Source organism: Gadus morhua, chromosome 20 (genome assembly GCF_902167405.1).
Source record: "Gadus morhua chromosome 20, gadMor3.0, whole genome shotgun sequence".
In the NCBI taxonomy this organism is placed as follows: Eukaryota; Metazoa; Chordata; class Actinopteri; order Gadiformes; family Gadidae; genus Gadus; species Gadus morhua.
Window position 1 is genome coordinate 13,594,126 of NC_044067.1, and position 27,424 is coordinate 13,621,549.

The 27,424-nt window shown below is 46.0% G+C and overlaps 2 protein-coding genes across 9 annotated transcripts in view; one reads left to right on the forward strand and one right to left on the reverse strand.

The window, feature by feature from the left end:
• Positions 1 to 24,444, reverse strand: part of vwa8 (von Willebrand factor A domain containing 8) — a 64,640-nt gene extending 40,196 nt beyond the window's left edge. Inside the window, exons 1-23 of one of the 2 annotated variants that reach the window (XM_030343605.1) lie at positions 24,149 to 24,441; positions 23,755 to 23,832; positions 23,220 to 23,350; positions 22,754 to 22,864; positions 18,651 to 18,818; positions 18,121 to 18,285; positions 17,840 to 17,889; positions 17,437 to 17,545; positions 16,483 to 16,587; positions 16,115 to 16,237; positions 15,097 to 15,231; positions 14,938 to 15,015; positions 12,372 to 12,532; positions 11,618 to 11,731; positions 9,267 to 9,450; positions 8,899 to 8,976; positions 8,640 to 8,755; positions 7,965 to 8,065; positions 7,598 to 7,704; positions 6,595 to 6,666; positions 5,533 to 5,609; positions 2,551 to 2,626; positions 1,324 to 1,459 (exon numbers count right to left, since the gene is read on the reverse strand). In XM_030343605.1, coding sequence (XP_030199465.1) covers positions 1,324 to 1,459; positions 2,551 to 2,626; positions 5,533 to 5,609; positions 6,595 to 6,666; positions 7,598 to 7,704; positions 7,965 to 8,065; positions 8,640 to 8,755; positions 8,899 to 8,976; positions 9,267 to 9,450; positions 11,618 to 11,731; positions 12,372 to 12,532; positions 14,938 to 15,015; positions 15,097 to 15,231; positions 16,115 to 16,237; positions 16,483 to 16,587; positions 17,437 to 17,545; positions 17,840 to 17,889; positions 18,121 to 18,285; positions 18,651 to 18,818; positions 22,754 to 22,864; positions 23,220 to 23,350; positions 23,755 to 23,832; positions 24,149 to 24,287 — 2,614 coding nt within the window. In that variant the 5' untranslated portion in view covers positions 24,288 to 24,441. Of the gene's footprint in view, positions 1 to 1,323; positions 1,460 to 2,550; positions 2,627 to 5,532; positions 5,610 to 6,594; positions 6,667 to 7,597; positions 7,705 to 7,964; positions 8,066 to 8,639; positions 8,756 to 8,898; positions 8,977 to 9,266; positions 9,451 to 11,617; positions 11,732 to 12,371; positions 12,533 to 14,937; positions 15,016 to 15,096; positions 15,232 to 16,114; positions 16,238 to 16,482; positions 16,588 to 17,436; positions 17,546 to 17,839; positions 17,890 to 18,120; positions 18,286 to 18,650; positions 18,819 to 22,753; positions 22,865 to 23,219; positions 23,351 to 23,754; positions 23,833 to 24,148 lie in introns of both variants that reach the window. The other variant, XM_030343606.1, reaches the window with a different exon arrangement.
• A 649-nt stretch (positions 24,445 to 25,093) lies between these two features.
• Positions 25,094 to 27,424, forward strand: part of dgkh (diacylglycerol kinase, eta) — a 55,541-nt gene continuing 53,210 nt past the window's right edge. For 2 of the 7 annotated variants that reach the window (XM_030343619.1, XM_030343613.1), the window contains exons 1-2: positions 25,094 to 25,394; positions 26,296 to 26,463. In XM_030343619.1, coding sequence (XP_030199479.1) covers positions 25,347 to 25,394; positions 26,296 to 26,463 — 216 coding nt within the window. In that variant the 5' untranslated portion in view covers positions 25,094 to 25,346. Of the gene's footprint in view, positions 25,395 to 25,906; positions 26,464 to 27,424 lie in introns of those variants that run through there. The other 5 variants (XM_030343612.1, XM_030343615.1, XM_030343618.1 and 2 more) reach the window with 4 other exon arrangements.

Sequence of the window (27,424 nt, forward strand, 5' to 3'; positions counted from 1 at the left end):
GGTGGTATAACATGTCACCTTTAAAAGACACGCTTGTCGACACCACAGTAAACCCAATAAAATAAATTCATTAACAGTTTTGGATTCAGTACTGACTACCAAAGAACGAGCCTAGTATCCACAAAATAATCCTTATTGTGGTACAAAGTTTCTTACTCAAATCAAAGATAAACATAAGTAATATACACTAAACCCAATTGTGTACTTCAACACAAAACCAATAAGTTGAAGGCAAGGCAAGGCAACTTTATTTATATAGCACTTTTCATACACAAGGCAGACTCAAAGTGCTTCACATATAAACATTGTCATACAATACAATTAAATAATAGATAAGTAAAAGAAAACATATGCAAGAAATGAGTAAAATAGAAAGTGCAATGTATTTAAGAGAATGGCAATTTGTAGTTAATCAAATGGCAATCAGAGTTAAAGATAGACTTTATTTTTAACCATGTATGTAATTTGCCATCAACAATTTGGCAACAGGCTCAATCTCATTCTCTCTCACTGCGCAGAAATAACCCTCTTGATTACCACCTGGATCCCTGCTTCCCTACCGCTACAGCTTCCAGGCTGATGGAAAGTTGAACCCCAGCCACTTTACATCAAACCCCCACATCCCACTTGTCCCTCCTCTTACATGTTATTATTATTTTTACTATTTCCAACCTGAGCACTCTGGCGTGGAAGTGCGCAAAGTAAAGAGTCCTAATAGCTTCGCTGACGTCCCCCGCCTGATGGCCTGTGTTTACATTCCTTCGGTAAGAGGCTGTCTTTAGCTAGTTGATCAGTCTCTGTGTGTCTGTGTGTGTGTGTGTGTGTGTGTGTGTGTGTGTGTGTGTGTGTGTGTGTGTGTGTGTGTGTGTGTGTGTGTGTGTGTGGGGGTGTGTGTGTCGGTGTGTGTGCGTCTGTGTGTGCGTGCAGATCTATTGGTTCCTGTCCATAAAGGCTTTTATCCTAATCCTTCAGGACCCCAGGTTCCCATGCTGCCACTGCATGTGCTTGTCCTGGGGGACATCTCATCTTTTCAGCATCTACCTAATGGCTACACACCTTTCCCTCCTGTCCAAACCCCGTCGGGGGACACGTCTCGGTGTCTGTGTCTCCCTGTTTATGTGTGTCTTTGTGTGCATGCATGTGTGCATGTGTGTGCATCTACGTGTGTGCGTTTAGTGTGTGCGTGTGCGTCTGTGTGCGCGTCTATGTGTGTGTGTGTGCGCGTCTATGTGTGTGTGTGTGTGTGTGTGTGTATGTGTGTGCGTGTGTGTGTGGGCTTCCATGTATGTGCGACTCTGTGTGTGCGTCCATGTGTGTGTGTACCTGAGACGATTCTTCGACCGTCGGCCAGGATCATCTCGCCGCTCTCCACCAGGGCCTTCAGGATGCATGTGACGTTGGTCGGCGCCTTGTCAGCCTCGTCGATCACCAGGATGTGGCCCAGCTTTGCCGCTTTCACCTAGCAACACATAAACAACCTAAGACACAACCCGCTAACCACATAGGCTATGGCTCCATTTGTTTCCAAACTGTGGATTCTCTCTCTCTCCCTCCCTCTCTCCCTCTCTCTCTCTCTGACATAACCACCATAAAAAAGCAACCTTTTATTTTGAATCACGACCACCCATCTATCAGTCGTAAGCAGATGGCCTGACATCGCCATCATCGACACAGATGGATCAATATGTAAACCAAAGGGTTCTTATTATAACTGTACTCGCTCCCACCAGTACCACCGAAGAAGAAACCGTGAACTAGTTTTCTAGGGATCGCAGGGGTATAATGGCTCCGGATAATTTCAATGATAGATGCCCATGGGACACCAGGGTTGATTAGCTAATGAGCCAGAGACGGAAAGAGAGCGAGAGAAAGAAACAGCGGGAAACGGGAAAAACGACCGTAGAGTACATAGTGACTGAGAGCAGGAGGAGAACAAAGACAGTGGGGAGGTGTGCAACTCTGTCCTCATTTGATGCGCTGAGGCCTCAGTAAGAACAGCCCGGGGGAGAAGAGACAGAGGGAGAAGCGTATCCTATTTGCTCCGCGCAAATTGTATCCGTCTTCCGTCCAGGAGTACAAATATGCAAAGCAGACGGGAGAGCGGGAGGGGGAGAGAGTGAAGGGAGAGCGAGAGAGCATGCAGAGAAATCGTTCAAGCTCTCTGGCTTATGCGAGTCCTATTCCGATGACAGCCACAGTAAATGTCAGAGGAGTGACTTGGAATAACTTCAAAAACGAGGTCATATCTCACCCTCCATCTCCTCCCTCCCTTTTATCCTCCTTCACTTGCTCCCGCATCACGTTATTTTCCCAATGTTGCCGGCCTCACACAATATCTACTCCTCCATGACAACCGATTTCTGGCTAAAGGCGAAATGGGGCTGACGCAAAGCAAAGGGTATTGCACCGTTACGTGAACGCAGAGAACCCAGAATGACCGCTTTGACAGTCCGCCCTCCAACAAACAGTGTTACGTTTTAATAGTTCGGAGATTGTCCTTTTTATCACAGCAGCGTTTGTGGGTGCGCGTGTGGGTTGTTGCTAACTGACCAGCGGCGAGTCGTCGTACACGATGATGCCGTCCCGGACGGACGTCTGCATGGTGAGAGTCTGGACCGTGGTGTCTCTGGAATTAGATCACATTTGCAGGGGTCAGACACTGCAATCCTTTCGCACCCTAAGAGGGTTGTTTGGGGGACAACGACAAGGGTAACGCGTACAAAGAAAACAAAAACATGATGGATTCGACACAAAAAAGAAACTTCAGAAATCTTGGTAATCATCTCTGTAACCTGTGTTTGACAAACCTGTGTTATACCAAAATAATATTCAAGGCCCCTTAGTTTCTGTTATAATAAGTATTTTGTTTAATAGACTATACCACTTTGAGAACATGCCCAACCTAAAGAGGACTGTTAAATATATGTTCTCAATAAGATCGACTTACTGAACATATGCTCCGCTCCAAACTTAATTACACCATGTCAAATAAGTCGCAGGTATTATGAAAACGGTTGGCATTTATGTTGTCCGCGACGCTTAATCAACTTGCCTGCTTAACTCCCGAAAGGCTTTGATAAAATATGAACGCATCAGACTTGGCACTTTGGCAAGCATCTTAGCGTTATCCATTTGATCCTATTATATCAAACATGATATGCCCTGCGTGGCGTCTGTGGCTCGACTGGTGTCTCAGATCATGAGTGGATCTGAAACCCACTGACTTCCTCACAACAGCACTTACGTGAGCCTGATCGATTGATCGTAGAGTTTGTCAAATTTCAGCCGACCGATATTTCCTTTGTTTGACCATAGCGCTATTGATCAGCAATTACAAGCCTTTCACAATTTACCCTCTAGTGACATCACACGTGGGCCTGTGCAACCTGATGTACGATGGGATAGACCAGCCTACCCGCTGGTTAAAATCCTTGGTACTTGAGTAGCCTGATCTATCATTCATACATCTGGGTGGACCCACACACACACACACACACACACACACACACACACACACACACACACACACACACACACACACACACACACACACACACACACACACACACACACACACACACACACACACACACACACACACACGTGATGCCACTACAGGGCCGATTGTGATATGGATCGTAACGGCTAATCCACATCACACCTTGTGGTCAAATAGGGGACTTCTAATACTCATCGTAAACTAAACTAGCAGAGCAAAGCCTGGTAGAGAGGGCGGGACGGGACGGGACGGGGGGGATGCCCCAGTTAACTCAGACTGCTGGCCAAGGTCTCTCTCTCTCTCTCTCTTTTCTCTTATTCTGAGCCACATCTCTGTAGGCCGCCCGCCATCACGGGACCCCCTGGGGCGACGCTGTGCTGATCCAAATTCTTTCTTCACCCGGTGCTAATATTAGCCTCTAAACAGGCCACAGCCCCCCCCCCCCCCGCCCACACACCCTACGATCCACTTTTGACTTTCCCAAACAATTTCGAAAAACTAATATACACACCCACATACACAAATAAACGGAACTAGGCGTCCATGTGTGCATACGTCCAGATGTTTAGAGGCCAACTAAGAAGCAGAATGCATAGGAACTGGAGCCTCACTCCCTACAGTCCTCTTCCTTGGGGGGGGGGGGCAAGACACAATATCGACAAATCCTTCCTACAGCCAGCATAGATTGAATGTTAGATGGACGCATGCTCATCTTATCTGACTCCGTCATTTAACTAAGGAGAGAGACGGGCGGGGGGGAGGGGGGGGGAATTAAATTGCTGTCCTGTCTGCTTGATGCCGCCTGGTGAAGACCACCAATCAGGCACCAGGGAATGACGGGTGTTAGAGGGTCATTTCATTGCACAGGGGTCAATATTCACAATCAGTGCCTGTGATTTAAAGCCTAGGATGCAAACGTTCCATGTGGACAGATTCAAGGCTTATCCTTTATGCTGAACATGCCACACGTCACGTATACACACGACATGCACGTTTGTTTTTATGTGTATAGATATATATATATTTATTTTTTTCACATTTTCCCTAACTGATTGTTTTTAGTGTTGATTTGGTTGTGTTGTCAGATTGAGAGATTAACAGGTAAACCAGTATATTATCGAGAATAAAAAGTGCATTGTTGATATGGGGTACAATTCATACCACAGTCGACATCCCTATGTCAAGTCCTGAACATAATTCAACAATGTGGGGCCGTTAACATTTCATCCTGGTGTCTGTAAAGTCTTTGTCTCTGATTAAATTCGGCACATCATATTTCTGAATCACTACGTAGCTACAGCACGTCAACATGTTCTTGGTGCTGGCTGAGCAGGCGGTTGTTTATTCTGAATAGCCCCCTAACGCTACAGCAACAACAACAACACAAACACCACAGCCACATAGCGAGACTGTGCGTCTCATCAAAGAGAGGCCTCTTCATATTGCCCGTAAATGGCCAAGCCCCTATTATAGGTGATGATCTACTTCATGTGTATAAAAGGAGAAAATGACTGCAGACACCATTACCTCAGCCAGGCATGCAATCTACTGACTAGGGTGGATGGGGGATGTTGATGGGTCACTGACTAAGTATGCATGTGTTTCACAAGCACAGAAAACAAGGAGGGCTCAGTGTGAACACAGCAGCAACAACCCCATGTTTCAGTTAAAAGTCAAACACGATGGGATTAATACCAATTGTAAGGGTTCGAAGAAGGAGAGGGGGGGGTGTGTGTGTTATCACCATGGTAACGACCAGTGGTGACAACCTACAGAAACTTGGGATAGTAAATGTTGTTTATGTATATTTTTTTTATGAATTGCCTAACCCTCATCAACATCAACCGCTTCGCTGGTGTTAGCCCTCTGTCGGTGAAGATGTACCTTCGACCACACAAAAGAGCAGCACTAAAATACCTGCTATAACACTTGCACTTTTCCTTGGTTTATATTTGATCTCTCACTTTTGCCGTGGTCATCGTGTGTGCAAGTGTGTCGTGTTAGGGGAAGGGGGGGGGGGGGTTCTGTTGTACCTGTGGAGCTGCAGGTACTCCCTGGGACGATTCAGGAGATGCAGGAAGCGGTCAACCACTTTGTTTTTGCCCACGCCCTGCAAACACACACACACACACTTGGTTCAACGGTGACACTCGAATGCAACTGAATCGGCACTAAATGGAACCGCGATGCTGGGCTTGTTGCCGCGGCGCCCGTTCAGCCAGAGGCGGTGTGGCACTGATGCTTCTAGCGGGCCGCTGACGGACTGGCGTTCTGACAGGAGACGGGCTCCCACTCGTTCCCCTATGGAGACGGCCACCAGGGAGACAGCTGCTGACCGTCTGTCTTTGCGCCCCGTCGGTCTGTTTACCTGCCGGCCAGTCCGTCCGTCTGTCAGCCTGTTTGTTTGTCCATCGACTGACCGCTGTGCTGTAAACCGCTGTGACAGCCCCTCCTGGCCACTGCACGCCACCCACACATGGACCCCCACTCAACACTCACGAGACAGAGGACCACGCAAGTGGGTTTCGCCACAAGCATGCATGCACGCACGCACGCACGCACGCACGCATGCATGCGCACACACATAAACACCTAAAGTGAGTACAGGACACCTCCACCCCTCTCCCGCCTCAACAGGCCCTTAATAGCCAGGAGAAGGGGCCGGTGCGCCCCCTTGGATTGGGGACCAGACCCCCACCCCCTCCACCCAGTCAGCTGCGCTAGAGGCGGAGGGAAGGGGGGGGGGGGGGTGAAATGTGCGCAAGCAGACCTCGTTTCATAACCTTCCTCCTCTCCCCATGCAGGGCTGTCAGCGGTGGCCTACTTCCACAAGCCTGCTAAAGACTTTCCAGAGAGGGGCAGCCTGCTGTATGTGCTAACCTCAGCCGATGCCCTCTTACGTGATAAAAAAAAATAGAAGCAGGACAACACTCAAATCCATCCTATTCATTAGGGGTTTCTATTATTATTACACAAGTTCAGTCCCATTTGGGGAATTTCAGAATTTTGCTCTTCCTAGAGACCGAAGGACATTTTATTCAAATTCTAAATCAGGAGAATAAAGGGTTTTAAATGACAAGGCTCCGCCCACTCACCTGGTTTCCGACCAATAGAAGGTGTTCCCCTAGCAGGAAGTCTTTCAGCATGTCCTCCATCACCATCATGTGCTGCGGAGACAACCAATCGTTGTTCATGTACCGGCTGACAAACACTTTTAATCGGTTGCAGTTTGAGAGGGACCTGGTACATTTGTTCCTGGCCTACATGGCCAATGTGCTGAAACAAAATAAATAAATACAGAAATGGGCCAACTGCCTCTCTGAAGGTAACTTTCAGCGACACAACATCTGGTTTGGGGCTAGGCAGAATCTAGGAACTGCTTATTTTGCTTCTTTCTCGTACAGTTTGCATCCAGGATGTCTCTGCGTAAACAGCTAAAAACAGGTCACCCAGAAATGGGCCAGGCGGTAAAAATAATTCCACCCCTTTGCCTGTGCCCCATCTCTGCCTCAATCTTGCTCCCTCTGCCTCTCTCCCTCCCTCCCTCCCTCCCAGACTCCAGGGGCCAGGTTTATATATCCGTCCACACGTCTGGCCCTCTGCAGCGTCTGGCCCTCTGCAGCACTGGAGTTGATTGGCAGGGCCGGCGGCGGGGTTTTGGCGGCAGACTAAGACTGGCGTCCTGTGGGACGGCGGTGAGCGTACGAGGACCGCCCATCAGAGACGTCGCCCTTCCACCCCCCCGGGGGGGGGGGGGAAATGTCACAACCATGCAATTTCTCATTCCAACCGAGCTCCCTTGTCCGTCAAACGACTAAGGAATAGTATGGTGAGTTAATAAATACATCACTAAATACAGTAATTTAGTTATATTAAAAAAAGCGATATAATTAACTAATTCAATTAGAGAGGGAACAGAGTGTCTCAGACACGAAGCCGGCCCCTATTTTGGGAAAAAGGTCGACACCGCCCTAGAAACTGAGTTTGGTCATGTGACTGGTGGAACAGCCATGACGACAGCAAGCAACCCAACTCTATGTTGGCGGGGCCGTGGATCAGGGACGTGAATAGACGGCCGTAGCGAGCTTCTATGCTCACCTGCTCGTTGTCGTAGAAGAGAACGTCGGGGACCTTCATCTTCTCCCCGGCGCTGAAGATGGGAGCGGACACACTGCCAATGGTCAGCACACCGTCCTCCACCGCACCTGAGGGGACCCACACAGCGGCCCTCAATGGCACTGACAGCATCTGTGTGTGTGCGCATGCGCGTGTGCGTTTGTGTATGTGTGTACAACTGATTGGCGAAAGTCATGTCATCACGTGAATTGTTGTTTTGCATCAAGAGATAATGAAGAAATGCGCAGAACTTCAATAATTTGAGATGAGAAAGAAACCTCAAGCAGCTGCTTGAGAGACATTGGCTGACTGATCAGTGAGAGACAGGTGAGTTGTGGGCGACTCTTACAGCCGAGGTTGGCTCTGGATCCAGCCGGCTCTGGGGACTTCTGGATGGAACAGTCGGAGAGACTCTTCTGGAGGGAGGCACGGGCCAGGCTAGGCAGGAACCTGGACATAACACACACACACACACACATTTGTGCACAGGTAGAACTAGTAGATACTAGTTTGATCTCCTACCCATACATGGCACACAAATAGTGCACATAAGTAGTGACATGAGCAACACCTGTGTTGATAATGTTGCTGATATTAGAGTCTGTGGCTGCGTTCCGAATCGCATATTTTTCCTTTTTACTTTTACTACGTACTGCAGCTGCTCTTACAAAGTATGTACTATTGCACACAGTATGCAATGCATCCAATTGGGACTTACTACAGTTGATTTCACAGATTAGCACACCTGTAGTGCAGCCAATCACGGGCCTCGTAGGTATGACGTATCTTCGGCTACGCAGAGGATAGTGGGGCAGAATAGCGCAAAAAGCATACTGCCTTTTCCATACTATGTATTCAGAGATACTTAATAGCATGGTGGGATGGGTATTGGAACGCCGTGTGTGTGTGTGTGTGTGTGTGTGTGTGTGTGTGTGTGTGTGTGTGTGTGTGTGTGTGTGTGTGTGTGTGTGTGTGTGTGTGTGTGTGTGTGTGTGTGTGTGTGTGTGTGTGTGTGTGTGTGTACCTGGAGAGGCAGGCCTTGTTGACGGCGTACTCGACGCTCTCCTCGGGGTACTGGGAGAGACGGCGGCAGACCCTCAACAGCTGTCTGGTGGAGAGAGAGGAAGCCAGGGACTTGGCCTACGCGCACACGCACACACACACACACACACACACACACACACACACACACACACACACACACACACACACACTCTTGTAAACATGTGAGTGTGAACAGTCATGGAATGTATAGGAATACATAAACGTATGTTTTTAGGTACCGTGGGGTCATTGGCCGAGCGCAGGCTGTGTGCGAGGTGCAGCAGCTGCTCCACGGCCTCTGTAGGGGCGTTGGGCGTCTAGGACAGAAGGGAGAGAGAAGCAGAGATGAGGGACAGACACAGATACATTCTAGTGTTTATTATATTGTGATACCTCATATCTTAATTCACTCAAAAATAACGCTTGTATTAACATAACGGGGGTGATGATGAAAATCACTTTTAAAAGGTTATTTGTGGGATTTCCCTTTTGCTGTCTTTCAACCATGAGCCAGGTGTGTGTGTGTGTGTGTGTGTGTGTGTGTGTGTGTGTGTGTGTGTGTGTGTGTGTGTGTGTGTGTGTGTGTGTGTGTGTGTGTTCTGCTCACCAGTCCCTGGATGAGGCGGGCTTCCTCCGCCCGGGCCAGGGGACTGACTGAGTGGAACATGAACATGGTGAGCAGCTCGGGGCCCAACCACTGTTGGTTCCCCCCGGCCCCACCGTGGACCCCCACTACGGGGGGCTCGGCCAGGGCCAGGATCCTGAACGACGGGTGGATGGGGAATATAGACCTGGAGGAAGGAGAAGAAAATCAAACAACAAATCCCAAAACAGTTACACATTCGATCCCACAAAAAGTTAAGTGTGCATCTGGGTGTACCTGTTTGAGCTGGCTGTAACCAATGCCCAACTCTCGATAGGATGTGTGCCTGATACCTGGCACATGATGATCTTAGAGACATTTGACCCACATTTATTATTCCAGCTCCATCAGGGACTTCCAACATCAGAGGAATAAAGAAAGGGGATAAGCTGCACGACAACTGGCTATGCTATTACGCACACACACACACACACACATTAACACTTTAATATGGACACACACACACACACGCGCACACACACACACACAGTGAGCCACAGAAGCAGAGGAAGAGGAAGTGGGCTTGTTTTCTTACAGACGCCCCAGCCACAAACATCCTTCCTGCCAGCCAGCCAAGGTGGGGTTACAAGACACACGCACACATGCAGACGGGCTGACGTGCATTATAACCTTCAAGCTGTGCCAGTGTGCCTACTTACTCACACACAACAACAAGGTCTTAAAAAGGATGGTGCATTATCATGGTTTTAAGATTACACAAAATACCATTCGGTTTCAACGCCTCGTTGCAATAATCTTGCCAGGTCCATGGCTTGATGTGGCTTGGCTGGCCTTTCCCACCAACTTTAAACTTAGTTCACCTCAAATACTCTCTGCAAGGCAAGACCTCCCTCTCCCTTTCTCACTCTCTCTCTCTCTCTCTGTCCACTTTGGCCTGTTACCTCTCTCATTCACACTCTATGGCAATCCCTCTCACATTCTCTTTCTCTTGCCCTCTTCCTGTTATGGTGGTCAAGCTGAAAGCAGCCATTGTTGTCATGTGCAAGGAGCGCACATCTGTTCGTACAGATTTAGAGTTGACCTCTCCCACACATATACCACAGTCCCCCTCACGCTGAACTGTGCACACAACGGTTTATAGCTTGTCTGAGGAAAATTGGCGGTGAGGGCCGTGTGTGTGCGTGTGTGTGTGTGTGTGTGTGTGTGTACTTGTGCGCGTGTACTTGTGTGCGTGTGTGCTTGCCCCGCCCTATCGCCCAACAATATTCAACAGACTGCGGGAGCTTGTCTCTAGCTCTAGCTATGATAATATCATGGAGCCTTTTATCCACAGCTGACCAAATAATACATCAACAGGTCTTGCCCTTTGTGTGAGGTGGTGTGTGCGTGTCTGTGATGTTGGATACGACCACCGACACATAACTCGTGAGTGCAAGAATTACGGACAAAAGGAGAATGGCCGAACACAAAGCGTTGCACCTCAAATCAACACATCTCACCAGGACGGCGAGCCAGGTTGTTGTTGCTCTGAACAACATGGACCACGACAAGTGATCCATTTGGGCACGGACATAGACCTGAGCCAGTTTAGCATGGATATTTGGCACGTGTAACTCACAAGGAAACTCCCAAGCTGCAGGAGAGCCCACATCTAGAAATAGAGCCGGACCTTCGCCGTTTTGAAGACCTCCCTCTTCTGACATCACAAGTGGGCGTGTCCACCTAGATGTGTGATGGACAGATGAGCAACGTTTGCTACAGTCCACTGGGTACCTGATCTATCTGGCACACCTCTAGGTGGACACGCCCACTTGTGATGTCGGAAGAGGCCGATTTTCAAAACGGCTTGTAATCACATTCACACCTGGTGGTATAGTATGTCCCCTTTAACAAAGACTGCAGGTTTGTTATGATCATGTGACGGGGCTGCCGGCTAGCCTGTAAAAAAAAAAACTTCCCTTCACTTTCAAAAAGCTGAGGACATGTGTGTCGCATCGACCCTTCATCAGCAGGTGACCAGTTTACCAGCCAATCAGAAGTTAAACATGCGTAGCAAGTGTTTAACCCAGAGAGGGAGTCATCCAGTGCAGACCAAAGTAGAACATGGTTTTGGGGGTTTAGTTCTCCTTTAATATGACCTGACCTCAGTGTGTGTGTGTGTGTGTGTGTGTGTGTGTGTGTGTGTGTGTGTGTGTGTGTGTGTGTGTGTGTGTGTGTGTGTGTGTGTGTGTGTGTGTGTGTGTGTGTGTATAGGGTGTGTCCCACCCTATCGCCTAACAATATTCCTCAGACTTTGGGTTTACTTCTCCAATATGACCGACTGACCTCAGTGTGTGCGTGCGTGCGTATCGTACCTTTCCTGCAGCTCCTGGTCAGTCAGCTCCAACTGCTCCTTCAGCGTCTGGTAGCGGTCCCAGCGGAGCAGCCGCGTGCCGTCGTACAGGGACAGCTCCCGGTCGTGGAGGAGCCTGGAGGGGGGGGTGGTACAGCACATTGGACTGGTCTGTACTTGTGTGAGTTTGCGTGTGTGTGTCCGTGTGTTTGCCTAAAGGTCTAAAGGTTCAACAGCACAGGGCGTGAAAAATAGTCCATTGTCCATTGAAGAGTCCAACTCGTTTTCGGAGCTATAAAGATGTCATATATTTATAGTACATATATTATGGGTGGGCGATTAATCAAATTTTGATCGCGTTTTCCAATTCTACAAATCTAATATAATCGAGTTTTCAATTATTATTTTTTGTGTTTTCAAACTCAAAAATAATCGCTTGAATTATCGTGGTTTCAATTTTGAACAAAATAATCAAGATTATGATTTTTTCCATAATCGAGCAGGCCTAACATATATATAAAAAAGATTACATGATTTTGAAGACCTCATGTCCTGGTTGCTTTTCATCTTTCCATCAGAACCAAGGAATGACAAACATCGTCTTTGTATACAAGAGGTCAAATTGAGGGAACATCCTTCCTCCCTAGTAGTCCATTACTGACAGATGCTATGTGTGTGTGTGTGTGTGTGTCACCGTGTGTGTGACAGTGTGTGTGTGTGTGTGTTTGTGACTGTGTGCGTGACCGTGTGTGTGACAGTGTTGTGTGTGTGTCTACCTGGAGAGCACGGCCAGCGTGCCCAGGTTGACTCGGTGTATGCCATCCAGAAGCAGCAGCTTTCCCTCCTGGGCGGCGGTAACCAACGGCGACGGCCGCCACGCCGTGTCACCGTTGGGCAGCGTGTACCTCTGCTGGAGCAGGTCCCGACCCGTCATGTCCTGCGAGAGGTGTGTGTGTGTGTGTGTGTGTGTGTGGGTGTGGGTGTGGGTGTGTGTGTGTGTGTGTGTGTGTGTGTGTGTAGGGAGGGTATACAAGTGGAAGCAAGGAAAGGAAAAAGAAAGGACAAAAAAACAAACCTTCAAAGTTACATTGTAAGCAAAACTAGCATTATATCTGCCATAGTATTGAGGCATCTGCGCATCAACCACAAAATGTTTACCAAATAGAAACAAAATATGGACATAATCGATGAAACACACACGCATAGCACAATAACAATGTTGAGGCAGATTCAGCCTGTACGCATAATTTCCCCTCGATTTTTTTGTAGCAGTGGGGCTGTGAGTTGGTATCTTAGCAACACAACGTTACTTCTGGTGAGATTTCTTTGGGGAAAAATTTACAGATTGAGCTTCCAAATATGACATATCAACCAACAGAGTCAAGGTATCTGCTGAGACCAGATCATTGTGCAAATGTGCCTTGAACTTGCAGTGGCGCTGACAATCCAGCAGTGGCGGTGTGCCACTGCTGAATGCATACAGGGGAAACACTGCTGTACGCAACCCTAACAACAGGGTAGGATTCAAACAAAGTAACATAAGTTATATAGCAGTAGTATACGGTTGTGTTGTAGCCCATTGGTTACAACACAACGTTCTACAGCTGGTGCATTCAAGCAGCAGAACCATAATTACTGTTATGAGCGACACCTGTGTTCGTCCTGCGACGACACCTCTGTGGAAAGGGTCCGTTGTAGATTGGGACTAATTAAGTGAAAGAGAAATGCATCCATTAGGGATAGGAGCAGAAAAAGCCTGCCCTTAAAGACAAAGGGCAGGCAGAGATAGAGGAGGGAGGCCGTTGGGCCTGTATTTTCTCTAGGCCCTGCTGACAGACATAATTCAAGAGATTTAATGGACGTGGAACAGGCTGTCCCTGTTGGTCAAACATAAGTCTCTCTCTCTCTCTCTCTCTCTCTCTCTCTCTCTCTCTCTCTCTCTCTCTCTCTCTCTCTCTCTCTCTCTCTCTCTCTCTCTCTCTCTCTCTCTCTCTCTCTCTCTCTCTCTCTCTCTCTCTCTCTCTCTCTCTCTCTCTCTCTCTCTCTCTCTCTCTCTCTCTGAAAACACCCTGGGTAATTTGTCCTTAGATAGATGGCAAATGTCCATTAGGTTACATGAAAACCATTGTCTTCCAGGAGCAACGGCGCCAAATCAGATACGGTTCAACATTTAGTAACTGTTTTGTTTCTTTATCAACACACACATCCTATTTTAAATGATGGCTCCGAGGACAAATACATAAACAAAATCTATGATTTCCTTCACCGGGCTGAGAATTGTCAACGGCTTTCCCAAAACGGGATTTTCTTTTATAGCTGACATGACGGATTGCTTCATGCAGGAATTCCGCAATTCCCAGAGCACAAGTAACCCCTGACCTCAGCCGGCTAAAAATAGCTGCGGCATGATGCATAAATACAAAAGCCCACAGCATTAAAAACACACACACAAGGAAGTAATTTTCTCCACTGTCCTTACCCAGTAGACTGCATTCCTGAGACACACACACACACACACACACACACACACACACACACACACACACACACACACACACACACACACACACACACACACACACACACACACACACACACACAGCCCTTGATCTCTTAGCATCAATGCCATTCAGGCAGAGAGTCCTGCTTCAGTTCAGGTACCTCAGATCAGAACCACATATGGGGAGTTCTTAACCCCCCCTCACACATACATCCCTTCCTCCCCCCCTGTACTTCCTCCATAAAACACACTCAGCCCCGTGACCAGAGACAAACGGGGGGGATATAACAAGACACATGTAGCGTTGCATAGCGGAGTGTTTCTGGACTCTGATTGGGTTATCTGGGAATCAGTCCCCCAGAGCAGCGTGTATCTAGGCAGAATCTGATTTGGACGTATTTAGATGTAACAACCATTTGGCTCAAAGGTATTCCCTAAGCCCTGCTTGGTTTAGATCCCCCCCCTCAAGCCCCACACACAGTGCAGATCAGGGGGGGGTCATGGAGGGAAAGGGGGGACCCTCCCTTTGAGAATTAACAGCTCAAGGACTGCTGGAATGTTAACAATGTGGTCCATGCGTTCCTCCTTTTGCAATAAACTAGAGCTTTTTGACAAATGCAGATGTTTGTGTGTGTTAGTGTGTGAAAATCCTTGTTCTTAATGACAATTAATGATAATTTATGTGCCATTGATTCACACTATTAAACTGTGATTTACTTGGATAAGACTGTTTCAATTTGGAGTTTAAATATTCATAATTCATTACAATACTGATCACTTGGTTACAATTTGAACACTAGCAAGACCGTTCAGCATGGAGTGCAGATAGGAGTGGTCTGTACCTGATACAGCATGAGGGGCTCCATGCTGTATCCCAGTATCTCTGCAAACTCTCTGGCGATCACCGACTTCCCACAACCCTGTGGGAGACAGAGTGAAGCTCTTACCAAAGGTTCCAGCCTTGATGCACATTTGTTTTGTTGTTTAGTTGTGTTTGCTACCTTGGCCCCAATCAGACACATGTCTTTGACCATGTGTGATGTCATCATTTCAGCCAGCAGCTGGGCTTGGCTTGGGGTACTGATAAAGGCGGGGCTACTGTTGGGTGGCCGCGGTTCATTGGTGCCGGCTGGGACCTGCCGCACCAATAGCAATCAAGAATCAAACAAACAGAATAGATTGAAACGGCGGCATTGCATGACAATATACTCTATTATATAACTGAAAATACTTAATACTTAGTTAGAGTTCTACCCTGCATAATCATTTTACAAAAACACCAGTGCTGGCTATTTTTAACTGTGGGAGTGATTAGTTAATGATGGATGAGGATTGTTGAAAGGTCAGCGAATAACGTCCTCAAAACCGCATGACGCACGTTGCAGCTCACTCCGAGCCAAAAGACTTCCAGCCACACGTTAGTGGAAATCCCAGCCCCACAGGGGGAGAGGACAGGGCTGAGATCAACCCATGTTCCGCTCACTCTGGGAATATTCCCTTCTCTCGAGGGGTGACTCAGCGAATCACCCTCCCGTTAAATTATGTTGAGTGACTAAGGAGCACGGAGACAGATAGGGAGCTAGACTCAGGAGGAGACGTGCGGTCCGCGCCAGACTTGAGGTCAGAGATTAGATAATGGGACGGCCAACTGATAGTTGTGACTCCTGCTCCTGCTCCCTGGGTCAGGCTGACAAGGACCATATCTGTCAAGACGCATGAACGGATGATGCGCCGTTTGGTGGGGAAGAGCTGCGGTACTTTGGAAGTTTGAGAAATGAGGTTTTCTTTGATGAACAAGAACGTATGATTACAAAAAGTTAGTTTATCTAGCTTAGCAACCGACCAATGCGCCTGAAAATCGGGACTCTCTCACGGTTCTCATTAACTCCCCTAAATCCTTAAACCCTAAAGTGTGGCCTTCTGGGAAATGTAGTCAATAGGGTGTTCTTTGGCTTTGGAGATAAAGGTTGGAGGTTTTACATGTTTACACATTTGCGGCCACTCTTCCCAGGTGTATACCTGAAAGGTGACCTCCTTGTCTGCGATCCTTAGTGTGACATCCGCCTGGAAATCAGTGGTGGGAATGACGCTGGCCACAGCGCTGGGAGCCGGTTGACCATGGTCATCCAAGAGCTCAAATCTCTGCAAAGCAATGTAACGTTACACACAAATGTGGATGTCTGGGTGAGTAAAGGTAGGAGGGGCATTTGTCAAACAAATCGAATTAATTATAAACCTAAAATGAATATAGAACAATACATATTGGGGCATGCGTCTCTCTCTCTCTGTGTGTGTGTGTGTGTGTGTGTGTGTGTGTGTGTGTGTGTGTGTGTGTGTGTGTGTGTGTGTGTGTGTGTGTGTGTGTGTGTGTGTGTGTGTGTCTTTACACTGAGGACACCCTCCACGGCAGTGAGTCCCTCCTTTCCCAGCATGCTGTGGTAGGGATACAGCCTCTGCACCATCTGCTTGGATGCCAGCATGGGAAGGACATTCTGCAAGAAAAGCAGAGAATTACTAACACATAAACACCAAATTAGCCTTTTGGTGGACGGTTTTCTCCAAAGGGTTTTGCAACACCATGAGGGCATCAATTCTAAAAAAAGACGAGTTGTCCTGGTGTGAATTGAACCTCCCTAAGCCTGGCAGTGTTAATGTCATGCTCGACCAGTGGCACTCGACAGGATCATTATTCTAATTCAGGAGTTATTGTTTGTGTTCCTTTTTTCTCGCTGTGGTTTGCAGGTGCCACTCATAGGTGGCGGCTGTGGTTGTGGTTACTGAGGTTTGGTGTGTTCTGCTATAAGGAGACCGACGGCGGTGGCACTGGCTTATGTTCACCTGGGAGACAGGACTGAAAGGTTTTCTCCATGTAGCATCAAAAGCGCTTTTTGTGTAACGCTTCTTTTATTTATTTTTTGGTTTGAGGTGGCATAGCCATCCATGAGCAATTAGTGCGTGAATGAGACTGTGAGAATATCTATTTGAGGTTGACTGCGTCTGCCTCTGAGACATTTTAGATTTAGGGACCCCTCCCGGCTAATTTCTGACCATTCAGGGCATCTTTTCCCTGATCGGCTTTTGGACTCCATCTTGCCTGTGAATTACGCTATAATGATACCACACCACTCAATGACAAAAAAAGGTAGCGAGGGAAGGAGTAGAAAGGGCAGTACTATTTTAGTTTGATTAGTTAAACTAAATTCGTCTCTCTTTCTGCCTTTTCTCTTTACAGCCGTCACATCGCCCCTAGAGCAGCTTTGATGGCTTCTGTGATTACACGCCCTGATGGTCATGGTGTGGCAGCAATTGTTTTGCGGTGGATTTTTGGTTTGTTTCCTCACCAGCACTTGGAGAACGGAGGGCAGGTTGTCCACGGGGAAGTCTGGTAGGCCCAGCGTCGACGACTCCTGGGAGCAGAGGGTGGTGGCCATGGACAGCAGCTGGGACACCCTGGACAAGGGAGGGAACAAGCACAACACACAGCCTTAGAAAACAACCCTTGACTCATAGAGAAGACCGTGCACTGAAGTTGTTTTGACCCACAACATAATATTAAGAAGTAGATGTGGGTGCTTTGCCTTATATATTACGATAACATCACATCGAAGCAACAAGGAATGTTGTGGTCTATGATCACTCTCAGGTATTCTCGTAAAATGTCAGCCTGTTCTCGCAGAGCTTTCCGCTAAATAAACAAACGGCAGGTGCCACATGAACACATTGGATAGAAGAGATGGGATGCACCTTTCAGGAGCGATGTTTGGTCCAGCCGCATACAGCAACTCCAACTGGTCCTGTTAGAAAAGATCCCATAGGAAAGCTCTTACAAAAGGATAATTGCACGCTCTCCTTTTAAAAGTAGTCAAGTCAAGGCAAGTCTATTTGTATAGCACAATTTCATATGGTACACGCAGACTCAATGCGCTTTTAGGAGAAACATAGAAAAACAGCGTCTTTGTTCTTTTGACAAAGCTGCAACAACAGTAGAGGGATGAGTGCTGATCTGAAGAGTGCTGCGCTCTGACCTTGAAGGGCAGGTAGTAGATGTCTCTGGCCTGGAAGCGGGAGCGGAGCGGGGGGTCCAGAGGGTTGCCCTTATACTTTGGCACAGGAAGTCCCAGTGCAATGACCCGGAAGTCCTCGCTGACGCGAACGATCTGCCAGGCGTCCATCTCCACTTTGGTGTGCTCCTGGAAAGGCCAAACAGATCTTTGTGAGAAACCAAAACGTATTGAACATTTATACTGTGTATTAGCCTAATTATCACCTCTTTTTTTCATAATCCCAATCCACTGCACATGTATACACGGTTAACAGTTCAAGTTCAATTATATATGCAAGTATGTAACTTCAAAAGTACCATTAAATCTGAGCTCACTTCACAGCCATAACCACCTAAACATCAGTGAATCCCTTCCCCTGACCCATCCAGGTGGTTTTGTTTGGACCAGGTGTTGCATAGTTCCAAACACCTGACCTCTGGGCCCCACCCCTGGGCCCCACAACTGGGCCTCACAACTGGGCCTCACCCCTGGGCACCGCCCCTGAACCTCACCTGCAGCAGCTGGTCGTAGCGCTGGGAGGACATGAGGAAGCGTCCGTCCTCAAGCTGCATCTCGCGGTTCTCCAGCAGGTTGTTGAGCACCGGCAGCACGTTCCTCTCGGCCTTCTCCAGGCCCTCCAGCACCAGGATGCGGCCCTCGGTAGCCGCCCGCACAGCACACTGCGAGAGCGGAGCACCACGACCACTCAATCACCGCTGTACAATCAATGCAGAGAAAATCATTTGGGGAAATCGTTGGCAGGGCAATGGGTTGGGGGGGGGTCGGTCAGGGGGTCTCAGAGGGAGGAGGCAACCGTAAATGGATTAAGATACTTTAAAAATAAGGAGACCTTTTATTTTAAGTACCGATCAATTGTGGGCTCCGGCAAATGATCTCCCCCTGCTTACCGCCGGCCAACGGCTAAAAGCATTTACAAAAAAAACGTTTTACGCTGTACATCAAGCGCTACTGCCCACGCGGCATTTAACAATGAGAGCTGACCATAAAGCCTTCCTGAGGATGTCCTCTATGTATTGTGTTAGGAAGGGCCTCCGAACCACACAAAAGTCTGTTCTGTTTTAGGAAAGGGCTCCTATTTTCTAACACCAGCAACGCTGGATACGAAACTTCTGTCGCGTTCGCCAAGTTTGTGAATGACCTCGAGTCTCTCTCACTGCCTGCATGTGGGTATGTGTGTGTGTGTCCCTGTTTGTGCACGTGTGGCCCCGTGTGTATGTACGTGTGTGTGTGTCTCCCTGCGTGTGTGTGTTTGTGCACGATAGCGTGCAACCACTGCATGTGACCGTGCACATTTCTGCAGAAACCCAAATGGCCCGGTTGTGACGTCAAGAGACAGGAAAGCATTGCTGTCTGGGGGCACCGCAGAGCCAGTAGCCATATAATTAGGTTAACATGTAAATACGTGGCAGGTTGTGTGGGGTGTGGAGCCATAAAGCTATAGTGGGACCAGATGCTCTATATTTAAACTACACGTCTACTTTCAGCGCTGTGGGGCTGTAATCACATAATTGTTAGAAATGCATGTGACGCAGTATGGCGAGAGGCAGAACCACAAGCTGGCCGTTGTCTCCCTGGAAGAGACCAAGGTATACCCGTCCCATGACAAACTCACAGTCTGACTTCTCGATCCTTTGTACTCTCTAAGTAAACCTTCTCGCGGGGGTTTTCCTCTTCTAACGGATAATAACTGAGTATAATAACTAACGTTCCGGGTAAGGAATAATCGTTTCTAAATGTAGGCTGATTATTAGGCTATCTGCTTGGGCGGAGCTGGGGTTGCGCGTTATAATAACTGCAGATCTGGGTCTATTTTGGAGCATGTGGGTGGCCGAGGTTCGCCGTGTGACATGAAAAGCTGGCTGACGATGGAGCGAGATGAGTAGGAGGCAGACATGTGGGACCTGTGTTCATTCATCTGAATGCCGTTCTCCCTTTTACATGTGGGTGGCTATTTAAGGGGGAGGGGGGGTGGGAGAGATAGGTGATATGAGGAGGCATGGAACAGAGCAGAAGGGAGAGAAATAAGGAGAAGAAAAGGAAAGAGGAGAGAAGGAAGGATAGAAGGAGTTTTTGGGGCTGACACATGAAGTCTTAATATAGGAGTCCAAATTAGCCAACACCCCTTAGGAATATGAGTCAATGTATGTTCTAGTTAAAACACCCACCAACCAATATATACACAAGAGTGTCTGTCTGTCTGTCTGTCTGTCTGTCTGTCTGTCTGTCTGTGTAAGGGCTGGTGAAAGGCAGGGAGTGAGAGCAAGGATCTAGAGAATGCCAACCCACGCATACTTGCGTGGGCGTGATTAGCGCTTAGCGCGGGGCTACATGGGAAGCCATGTTAAGTTAAAACATTTCATCATACTTCTAATATCCCATGTACACACCCCCCCCCCCCAAAAAAAACCAGACACACACAAACAAAGACATGTGTCCAATTTATGTCACCCAAATTCAAAGATCCACCAGAACCCGAAATAGGGAAACTTCTCACAGCAATTATTCCAACCAGTAAATGGTATACCGCGGCAGTTTCCATGGGAACGATGGACACCTGGTTTTATTTTGATGAGATGGTGGGAGGCGAGAGAACACACCAAGTAAGATGGAGGAGGGGTAGGGGCTTCTTTTATTTATATTTCAGTTCTCATTGATTTCCGTTGGTGCATCTGTCACTCCATGGAAACGGCTGGAAAATGACCAGTAGGAAACTATTTCAAACTGTGCAGTAAACCGTCTCCCATTCTGTTTATCTTTAACTGAGTTAGCCATTAAGTTTGATTGATGACGTTAAAGAATAAGAATAAACAATACAATCTCCACTTTTAAAGCCTCAACAAGTTGCCTAAATAAAGGGGCGTTCCTCTCCCAACTCCTGCAATTATCAACTTTCTAGGGTGTGGTTCGAATAATTAAATGAGATGGCAACATTATTTTAAATGAAAAAATAAAGTTTGATTCTGTTTCCATAGAGATGGGGTTCTTTTAAAGCATTTGCCACTGTGCACTGATTAGTTTTGGAGAACAGGAGATGATAGTGGCTGCCGCTCACAATACATGATCAGTGGACGACCCCCACCTCAGTCCGCCCAGCAGGGTCTGATGATTATATTCAGGTGGAAGCGCCTGATCGGTCACCATCCCCCTACGGCCTGACACCCAAGAGAGTAGGTTGGGGAGGTGGGTAGGGTAACAAGAAGCTGTTGGTGTTGGGGACATGCGACAGAGGTTAGCCCCAGAAGAAGAGAGCGACATGGACACACAAACTTTGAAAACTACTTTTTAATATAGAGAAATACCTTAGATGCTGTTCAAAAGCCAAACAAAAAACAAAAAAAACGCATAGGAACCTTAATGTAGTGTTAACTAACCAAGGATTGGAATTAGACAATGAAAACATTTGATTCAAATTGATTCAATGAATTTGTAGAGGCCAAACCTATACATGGAGATGAAATTGAATATTGAAGATGAGACGAATTATCAGTTAACTAAGTTGAGTATTCATGTATTCTAATCATTTAAATATGTAGACGTTCAAGTTAACTAAGGTAGTGGTGTTCATGTTAACTAAGGTATTAATGTAGACTATTTTAATAGGGGGTTCAGTGGTAGTGTGTTAGGGTTACCCCTTCCCCTAACCCAATACTCCTAAGCCTAACCCTTACGACACTGCAATATAATAATGCTTATAACTGCATTAACTAATGCTATTTAATTTTTAACCAATGTTGCATTATCATAAAGTGTAACAAAGACTTAAGCATTGAATGCCCATTTAAGCAACTCAAACTCACAACAGATTCTAATTGGAAAGTTCTGTATTGTGGCTGACCGAGAGGCAGGATCAAGTGTTCAGCCTGAGCACAAGAGCATCAAGCAACTGGTATAAGAAGAAGACTGTAAAGAAGAAGACTGATTGAAACCAAGACCACCACCGTATCGTTGTGCTCCGAATGACCCTATCATGCCCGATAACAAACCAACCCTTAAAAGTTGTGTCTGCAAACTTTATGAAAAGTGCACCCAGTTCAAGTAAATTATTTTCCAAGTTATTCCAACCGGAATTACGGGAAACCAACTCTGTACGTTAAATCGGGATGTGATACTCCATCAATCATTGTTACAGTACTGCACAAGTTCAACACAGTCTTACAACAGCAAAACTGTGAACTTACCATGTCCGCTTTCGAGAGGTCTTTGCATCCGTGCAACAAACACACACAACCGGGAACTAATTGTTGTACTTCTCTTATAGCTTCTGAATAAATACACAGACAAGGCTCAGTAGAATGATATTCTACTATGAGGCTCTCAATTTACAAGTAAAAGTTATAAAATCTAGATTAAAAAATAGCCTTAACCATTTTACATTCTTGCATTTCCAATGTTTCGAAGATGCCTTCTACATTGCTTTCAATGCCACCTGCCAGCACCTGTCAAACTTAGTTTGAAACGTGGCTTTTTCACCTGTTTTTTTCATAGATTAGGTTTGTCATTATAATGAATCAGATTGACAAATGTAACAAATGCTCCTTTTGGTTCACAATATACACCAATAACCCCAGAGATGCCGTCAGTTGTGCAGGCCTACCTGGTCTATGTAGAAGGCTGTACCAGAACGGATCTCCCTCCTTTGTTTCAAGTCTGTTTCTGTTGTATCTCTAGACAGGGACACATACTCCACCTCGCGTTTCGTCAGCTCCTGCTCAGAAAACAAGAGTTCATACATTAATATGTTACGTCACAAACACTGCCATTTGTAAGCAAGTTGTACACACACTACGCATCATCTTAAATAAGCTATTTATGGCAGTATGTTTATACCCCGACATGCATGATATAGTTAAATAGTAAAATAATACACACTGTATATGATGATTCTTTCTCTAAAATAATGAGGATAACTGCATGCTGCAAGCCATGTTGAATCTTGTACTGCAAGTATACATGTGTGTATATACAACATATACAATACAAGTCAATAGTATATTACCGGTATGTACAAAATCTCCAAATGAACGAAATAATTTAATGCGTGTGTGTGTCTGTATGCTGACCAAGTACTGCATGGCAATGGAGCGTCTCAGTGGTCCAGGGGGTCCAATTAGAAAGACATCCTGGCCCAGCAGGTCTTTCTGCATGATCCACCGTAGATGCTGGGCCACTGTCTGAGGTAGTGAGCCTGCAACTATCAAAGACACCAGCAATGAGTCGCTCAAACTTTAATCACTCAAGTCACTAACCGTGCATGCGTGTCCATGACTCTGCGTGTGGGAACACACACACACACTACACTAACACAAAATTTAAATAATAATTAATAAAGAATATATTTGAAAAAAGCATTGACCATGTGGTTACAATAAAGTGGCTATAATAAACTGTTTTACTAGTGATTAGTGATTTTATATTATTCAATAGTATGCCACACACAAATGACTGACTCTCTCTCTCTCTCTCTCTCTCTCTCTCTCTCTCTCTCTCTCTCTCTCTCTCTGGTGTTTGGTATAACATATAAGCAAAAAATTGGGACAACACAATTACAACAAAAAATATGATATTTTTTTAATTAGACAAAAATAGGCTACATACTGTGCATGACAGGAACTAGTTCTGGATTCTGGGGTGTTTTGATCTGATAAGAGACCTCTCCAATCTTCACAGTCTCACCTATTTAAATACAATAAAAAAAATCAACAAAATTAGGAAGGACACGTTAAAGAAATGACGGTAACAATCAAATCTGAAAACATACAAAAAAAATAGGGTCGGTACCTAATGATCATTAAACACTGAGTTCACCTAAAATAAATAGATGAAATGTGTGCATAACACCTTGTCCGACCTTTGCCACACATCCAACATGACTTGTTACGTCATGATGGATAAACGGCTAGCATAATGCTAGGTTATTACAAACAGGTCGGAATGAATACCAGTAAAGGAAAATACGGTCAACCCGTATCAGATTCCATGTAGGGATTACCTGATGAGGTGTTGACGAATTTGACCTCATGTGTTCTCTGAGTCCATCCGTCCCTGCCCAAGAGAGGTCCCAGAATATTCCTCATTCTCCGAGCAGCGACAGCCGCTGCCGTACCTTTGCACAGCATTTGAGTATGCATTTTTAACAAACCAAGTGTTTAGCAGCAGTATACAGGATACACATGTGTTTAAAATAAATAAATCCTTGGTTTTATCATGCTGATTTCATAACACCTGTCAGTTAACTAACTACATTGATGGTTACGCGTTAGACTAGGCGGAAGATAATAATCGACGGACTGCATGCGGAGGCTTATGCTTTCCGTAGTGACATCCTGGTGATATTTTATGTTCCGACGCGTAAATAATAAGCTTATTCTCCGCCTAATAATTTATCTCGCTTTATAAAAATACTTAATGTGTTTTCTGGAGTTTATTATTGATCAATAATGAATGCCATATTATTTAAATCAATAATTAAATTGCTTGATTTACTTTCTTGCCTACATATTCCAGTATTTTGTAATGCTCTATGAAAATGTTCAAATATATAATAACATATTATGATAGAGTATAGCAGAGTAAAATATGATAGAATAAAGTAGATTATACTCGAGTATAGTAGAGTATAGGATTTATATAATCCAATAATATATATTTTAATAAAGTAGCACAAAATACCGCAGAACAGGTTCGAATAGGCCTCGACAGAGTAATAGACTATAACAAAATAGAAAATAATAGAAGGAGTGTTTCACACGTTTGATTAATAAGGTCATTGCCCGATTTGCCAATGTCAATTCAGTGTCAGCCAGTTTAACCAATATCATATCCTGCTAGGGAAAGTAAAAAAGCGATTAATGGGAATTTGATTTTTTCAAAGCGAATACAATTAGATCGATGACGTCATTTACATTAGCTCTCGCTCTCTCGCTCTCTCTCCCTTGAGTTATTCTCCGCGATCCCCGCCGTGCCGTACCGTAGCAGGTTTGACATTTATCACGTGGAGCGCTTGTGTCAGCCCTTGATAGAGTTGCGAGGGAAAAACGCTCAAAGTGTGTTCGCGTATAGTGAGCAGTACGGGTCGACATAATACCGTCTATTTCACGAACCTATGAATGATATTAGAGACATAATTGCCCAGGTTCAAAATTCCATCATTATCTGATTTCGTTTTCCCCCTGAAGCGGACCGGGACTATGGAGGAGGTCTACCATTACACCCGAAGCCCGGCTTGGGAGGAACTGGTTAGTAATTTCAACAAAGGAACTATTTACTTTGTTTCACATTTCGATACGAGCATGATCATTTTACTCGTAGGTGGACCCAACGCAGAACCAGATCGGCGATAACATAGAAACTGTTCAATGGACGTTTAGGCTGTATTTGGACATGTTTCTGTTACATTTATTTCCAAACGATAAATACTCTCTATTGTAAATGTTAAACTTCTCTGCTGTCCTCCACTCTCATCTACTCTTGTCTCATCTGCTCTTTATTCTGTCGTCGCCCTTCTCCCTCATTTGCTTGTGCTTTTTCTATATGTCTTGTATGATTATGCGAAAAGGGACTTTTAAGCATGTTTGGCGTAAACCACATTTATTTGGTTGTGAGACCATCCAAACCAGTGTTTTTTCTGTGCATACCATGTTTCGACAGCGAACCATCACTTTCCCCTAAAGTCGTTCCATTTGGCCTCCACAGCACTGACAATAAAGATAAGAGTTTGTGTGTGTAGGCTACCTCTGCCATCCCACTTAATGCCCCTGCTTGTGTAAAACAACCGCTAGGGTCTGCCGAGATGATGTCCACCACGGCTCGCGAGGTGAAGGAGGCAGCCCGCCGAGCCGAGGCGGTCTCGAGCCTTTCAGTCTGATCCAGGCGCCAAAAAAACAACATTGTGTTGTGTGTTAGTCCAGCCGCATTAGTCTCCGAGACATGCTACAACCCCATGCACGCTGTGGCCCACAAATGTTGTAGAATCAACAGTCGCCGGTCGCTATTAAGGCTTACAGAGCCACCAGAAAGATGACAGCGAGGAAAGGTGTTTTTCAACCGCTGTCCGGCTCACGCGCCCCGGAGAGCAAAGCAGCAATTGAACGGTTCACGGATAATAACACCGTGTGGTCTTTTCCCTCTCCGGCACAGGACCCGGAGAGGGAATCCGCGTTTGCGGCCGGGATCCACGCGAACGTCGTGGGGGTAGCGGTCGCCGGCTCTGGAGCAGCGGACGAGTCCTCAGACAGCGAGGCTGAGCAGGAAGGACCTCAGAAACTCATCCGGAAGGTCTCCACCTCCGGCCAGATTCGAAGCAAGGTAATTGATAGCCAGTTTATCTTTTTGTCACACGGTTTAATACATGGGTAGTACTCGGACGTAGGCCACACATGCTTAGTTCACTTATAACTCTCGATGTGTGCACATCTTGTTTATGACAGGTAAGGGGGAAAGCCTTTTTGTTAGTCGATGGTCAACAGGTAGGCTAGTAGTTCACAGCGCAACCGCTCCGTGGCTGTAAATGCACGAAGCTATGGCAGAATGTTTCCCTTTCTGAAAGAAAATGTGATGGGAGAAATATAAATTTGAAGTTTATTCCACCTGGGATTTGTAGTGCAGGGTCTATTCATTGGCAGGGACAACTTTCGACAATTAAAAAAATGGCATAAAATAATATAACAAAAGTAATGTATAGCGCACTTGTTATTAGGATATTATTATTGTATTGTTGTTAATGTATTAATACATGTTTAAATTAAGTAGGAAGATTATTATATGATTATAAGGATGTTTATTATTAGTACTATTAGTAGTATTATTATTATATATGAATGTGTTATTTACTTATTTGTTATTTACCTAAGCCTTTATTGGTGAGAATGAAGTAGTGGGTTTAGCAGCGATCCAGATATGGGATAAAAGGATGCTGTTTCCCTCCTCCCTGACACATAAGCTATCCCGGCTGGGTCACTTTACCTTTTGACAGTGGGGCCAGTGTAAATACTGGCCCCTTCTCCTCGCCCAAAAGATTCACTTAATTATTGACTGCTCCACTTCACCGTGCCTAAATTATTTAACATGACGGGGAACCTATATTTAGAGGCTCTGGCATCAGGGCAAGGGGTTGTCTGGTTCTCTCTACTTATGCAAATTACCCAAACTTGAGATCGGGAACGGAGTGTGTGAGGCTATTTGGCCTGTATGTCTACGTTGATATTGGGCAATTAAAACCGTTCTCTGAAAAACATAAGAAAAGTGGATTATCATGTCTGTTAATATA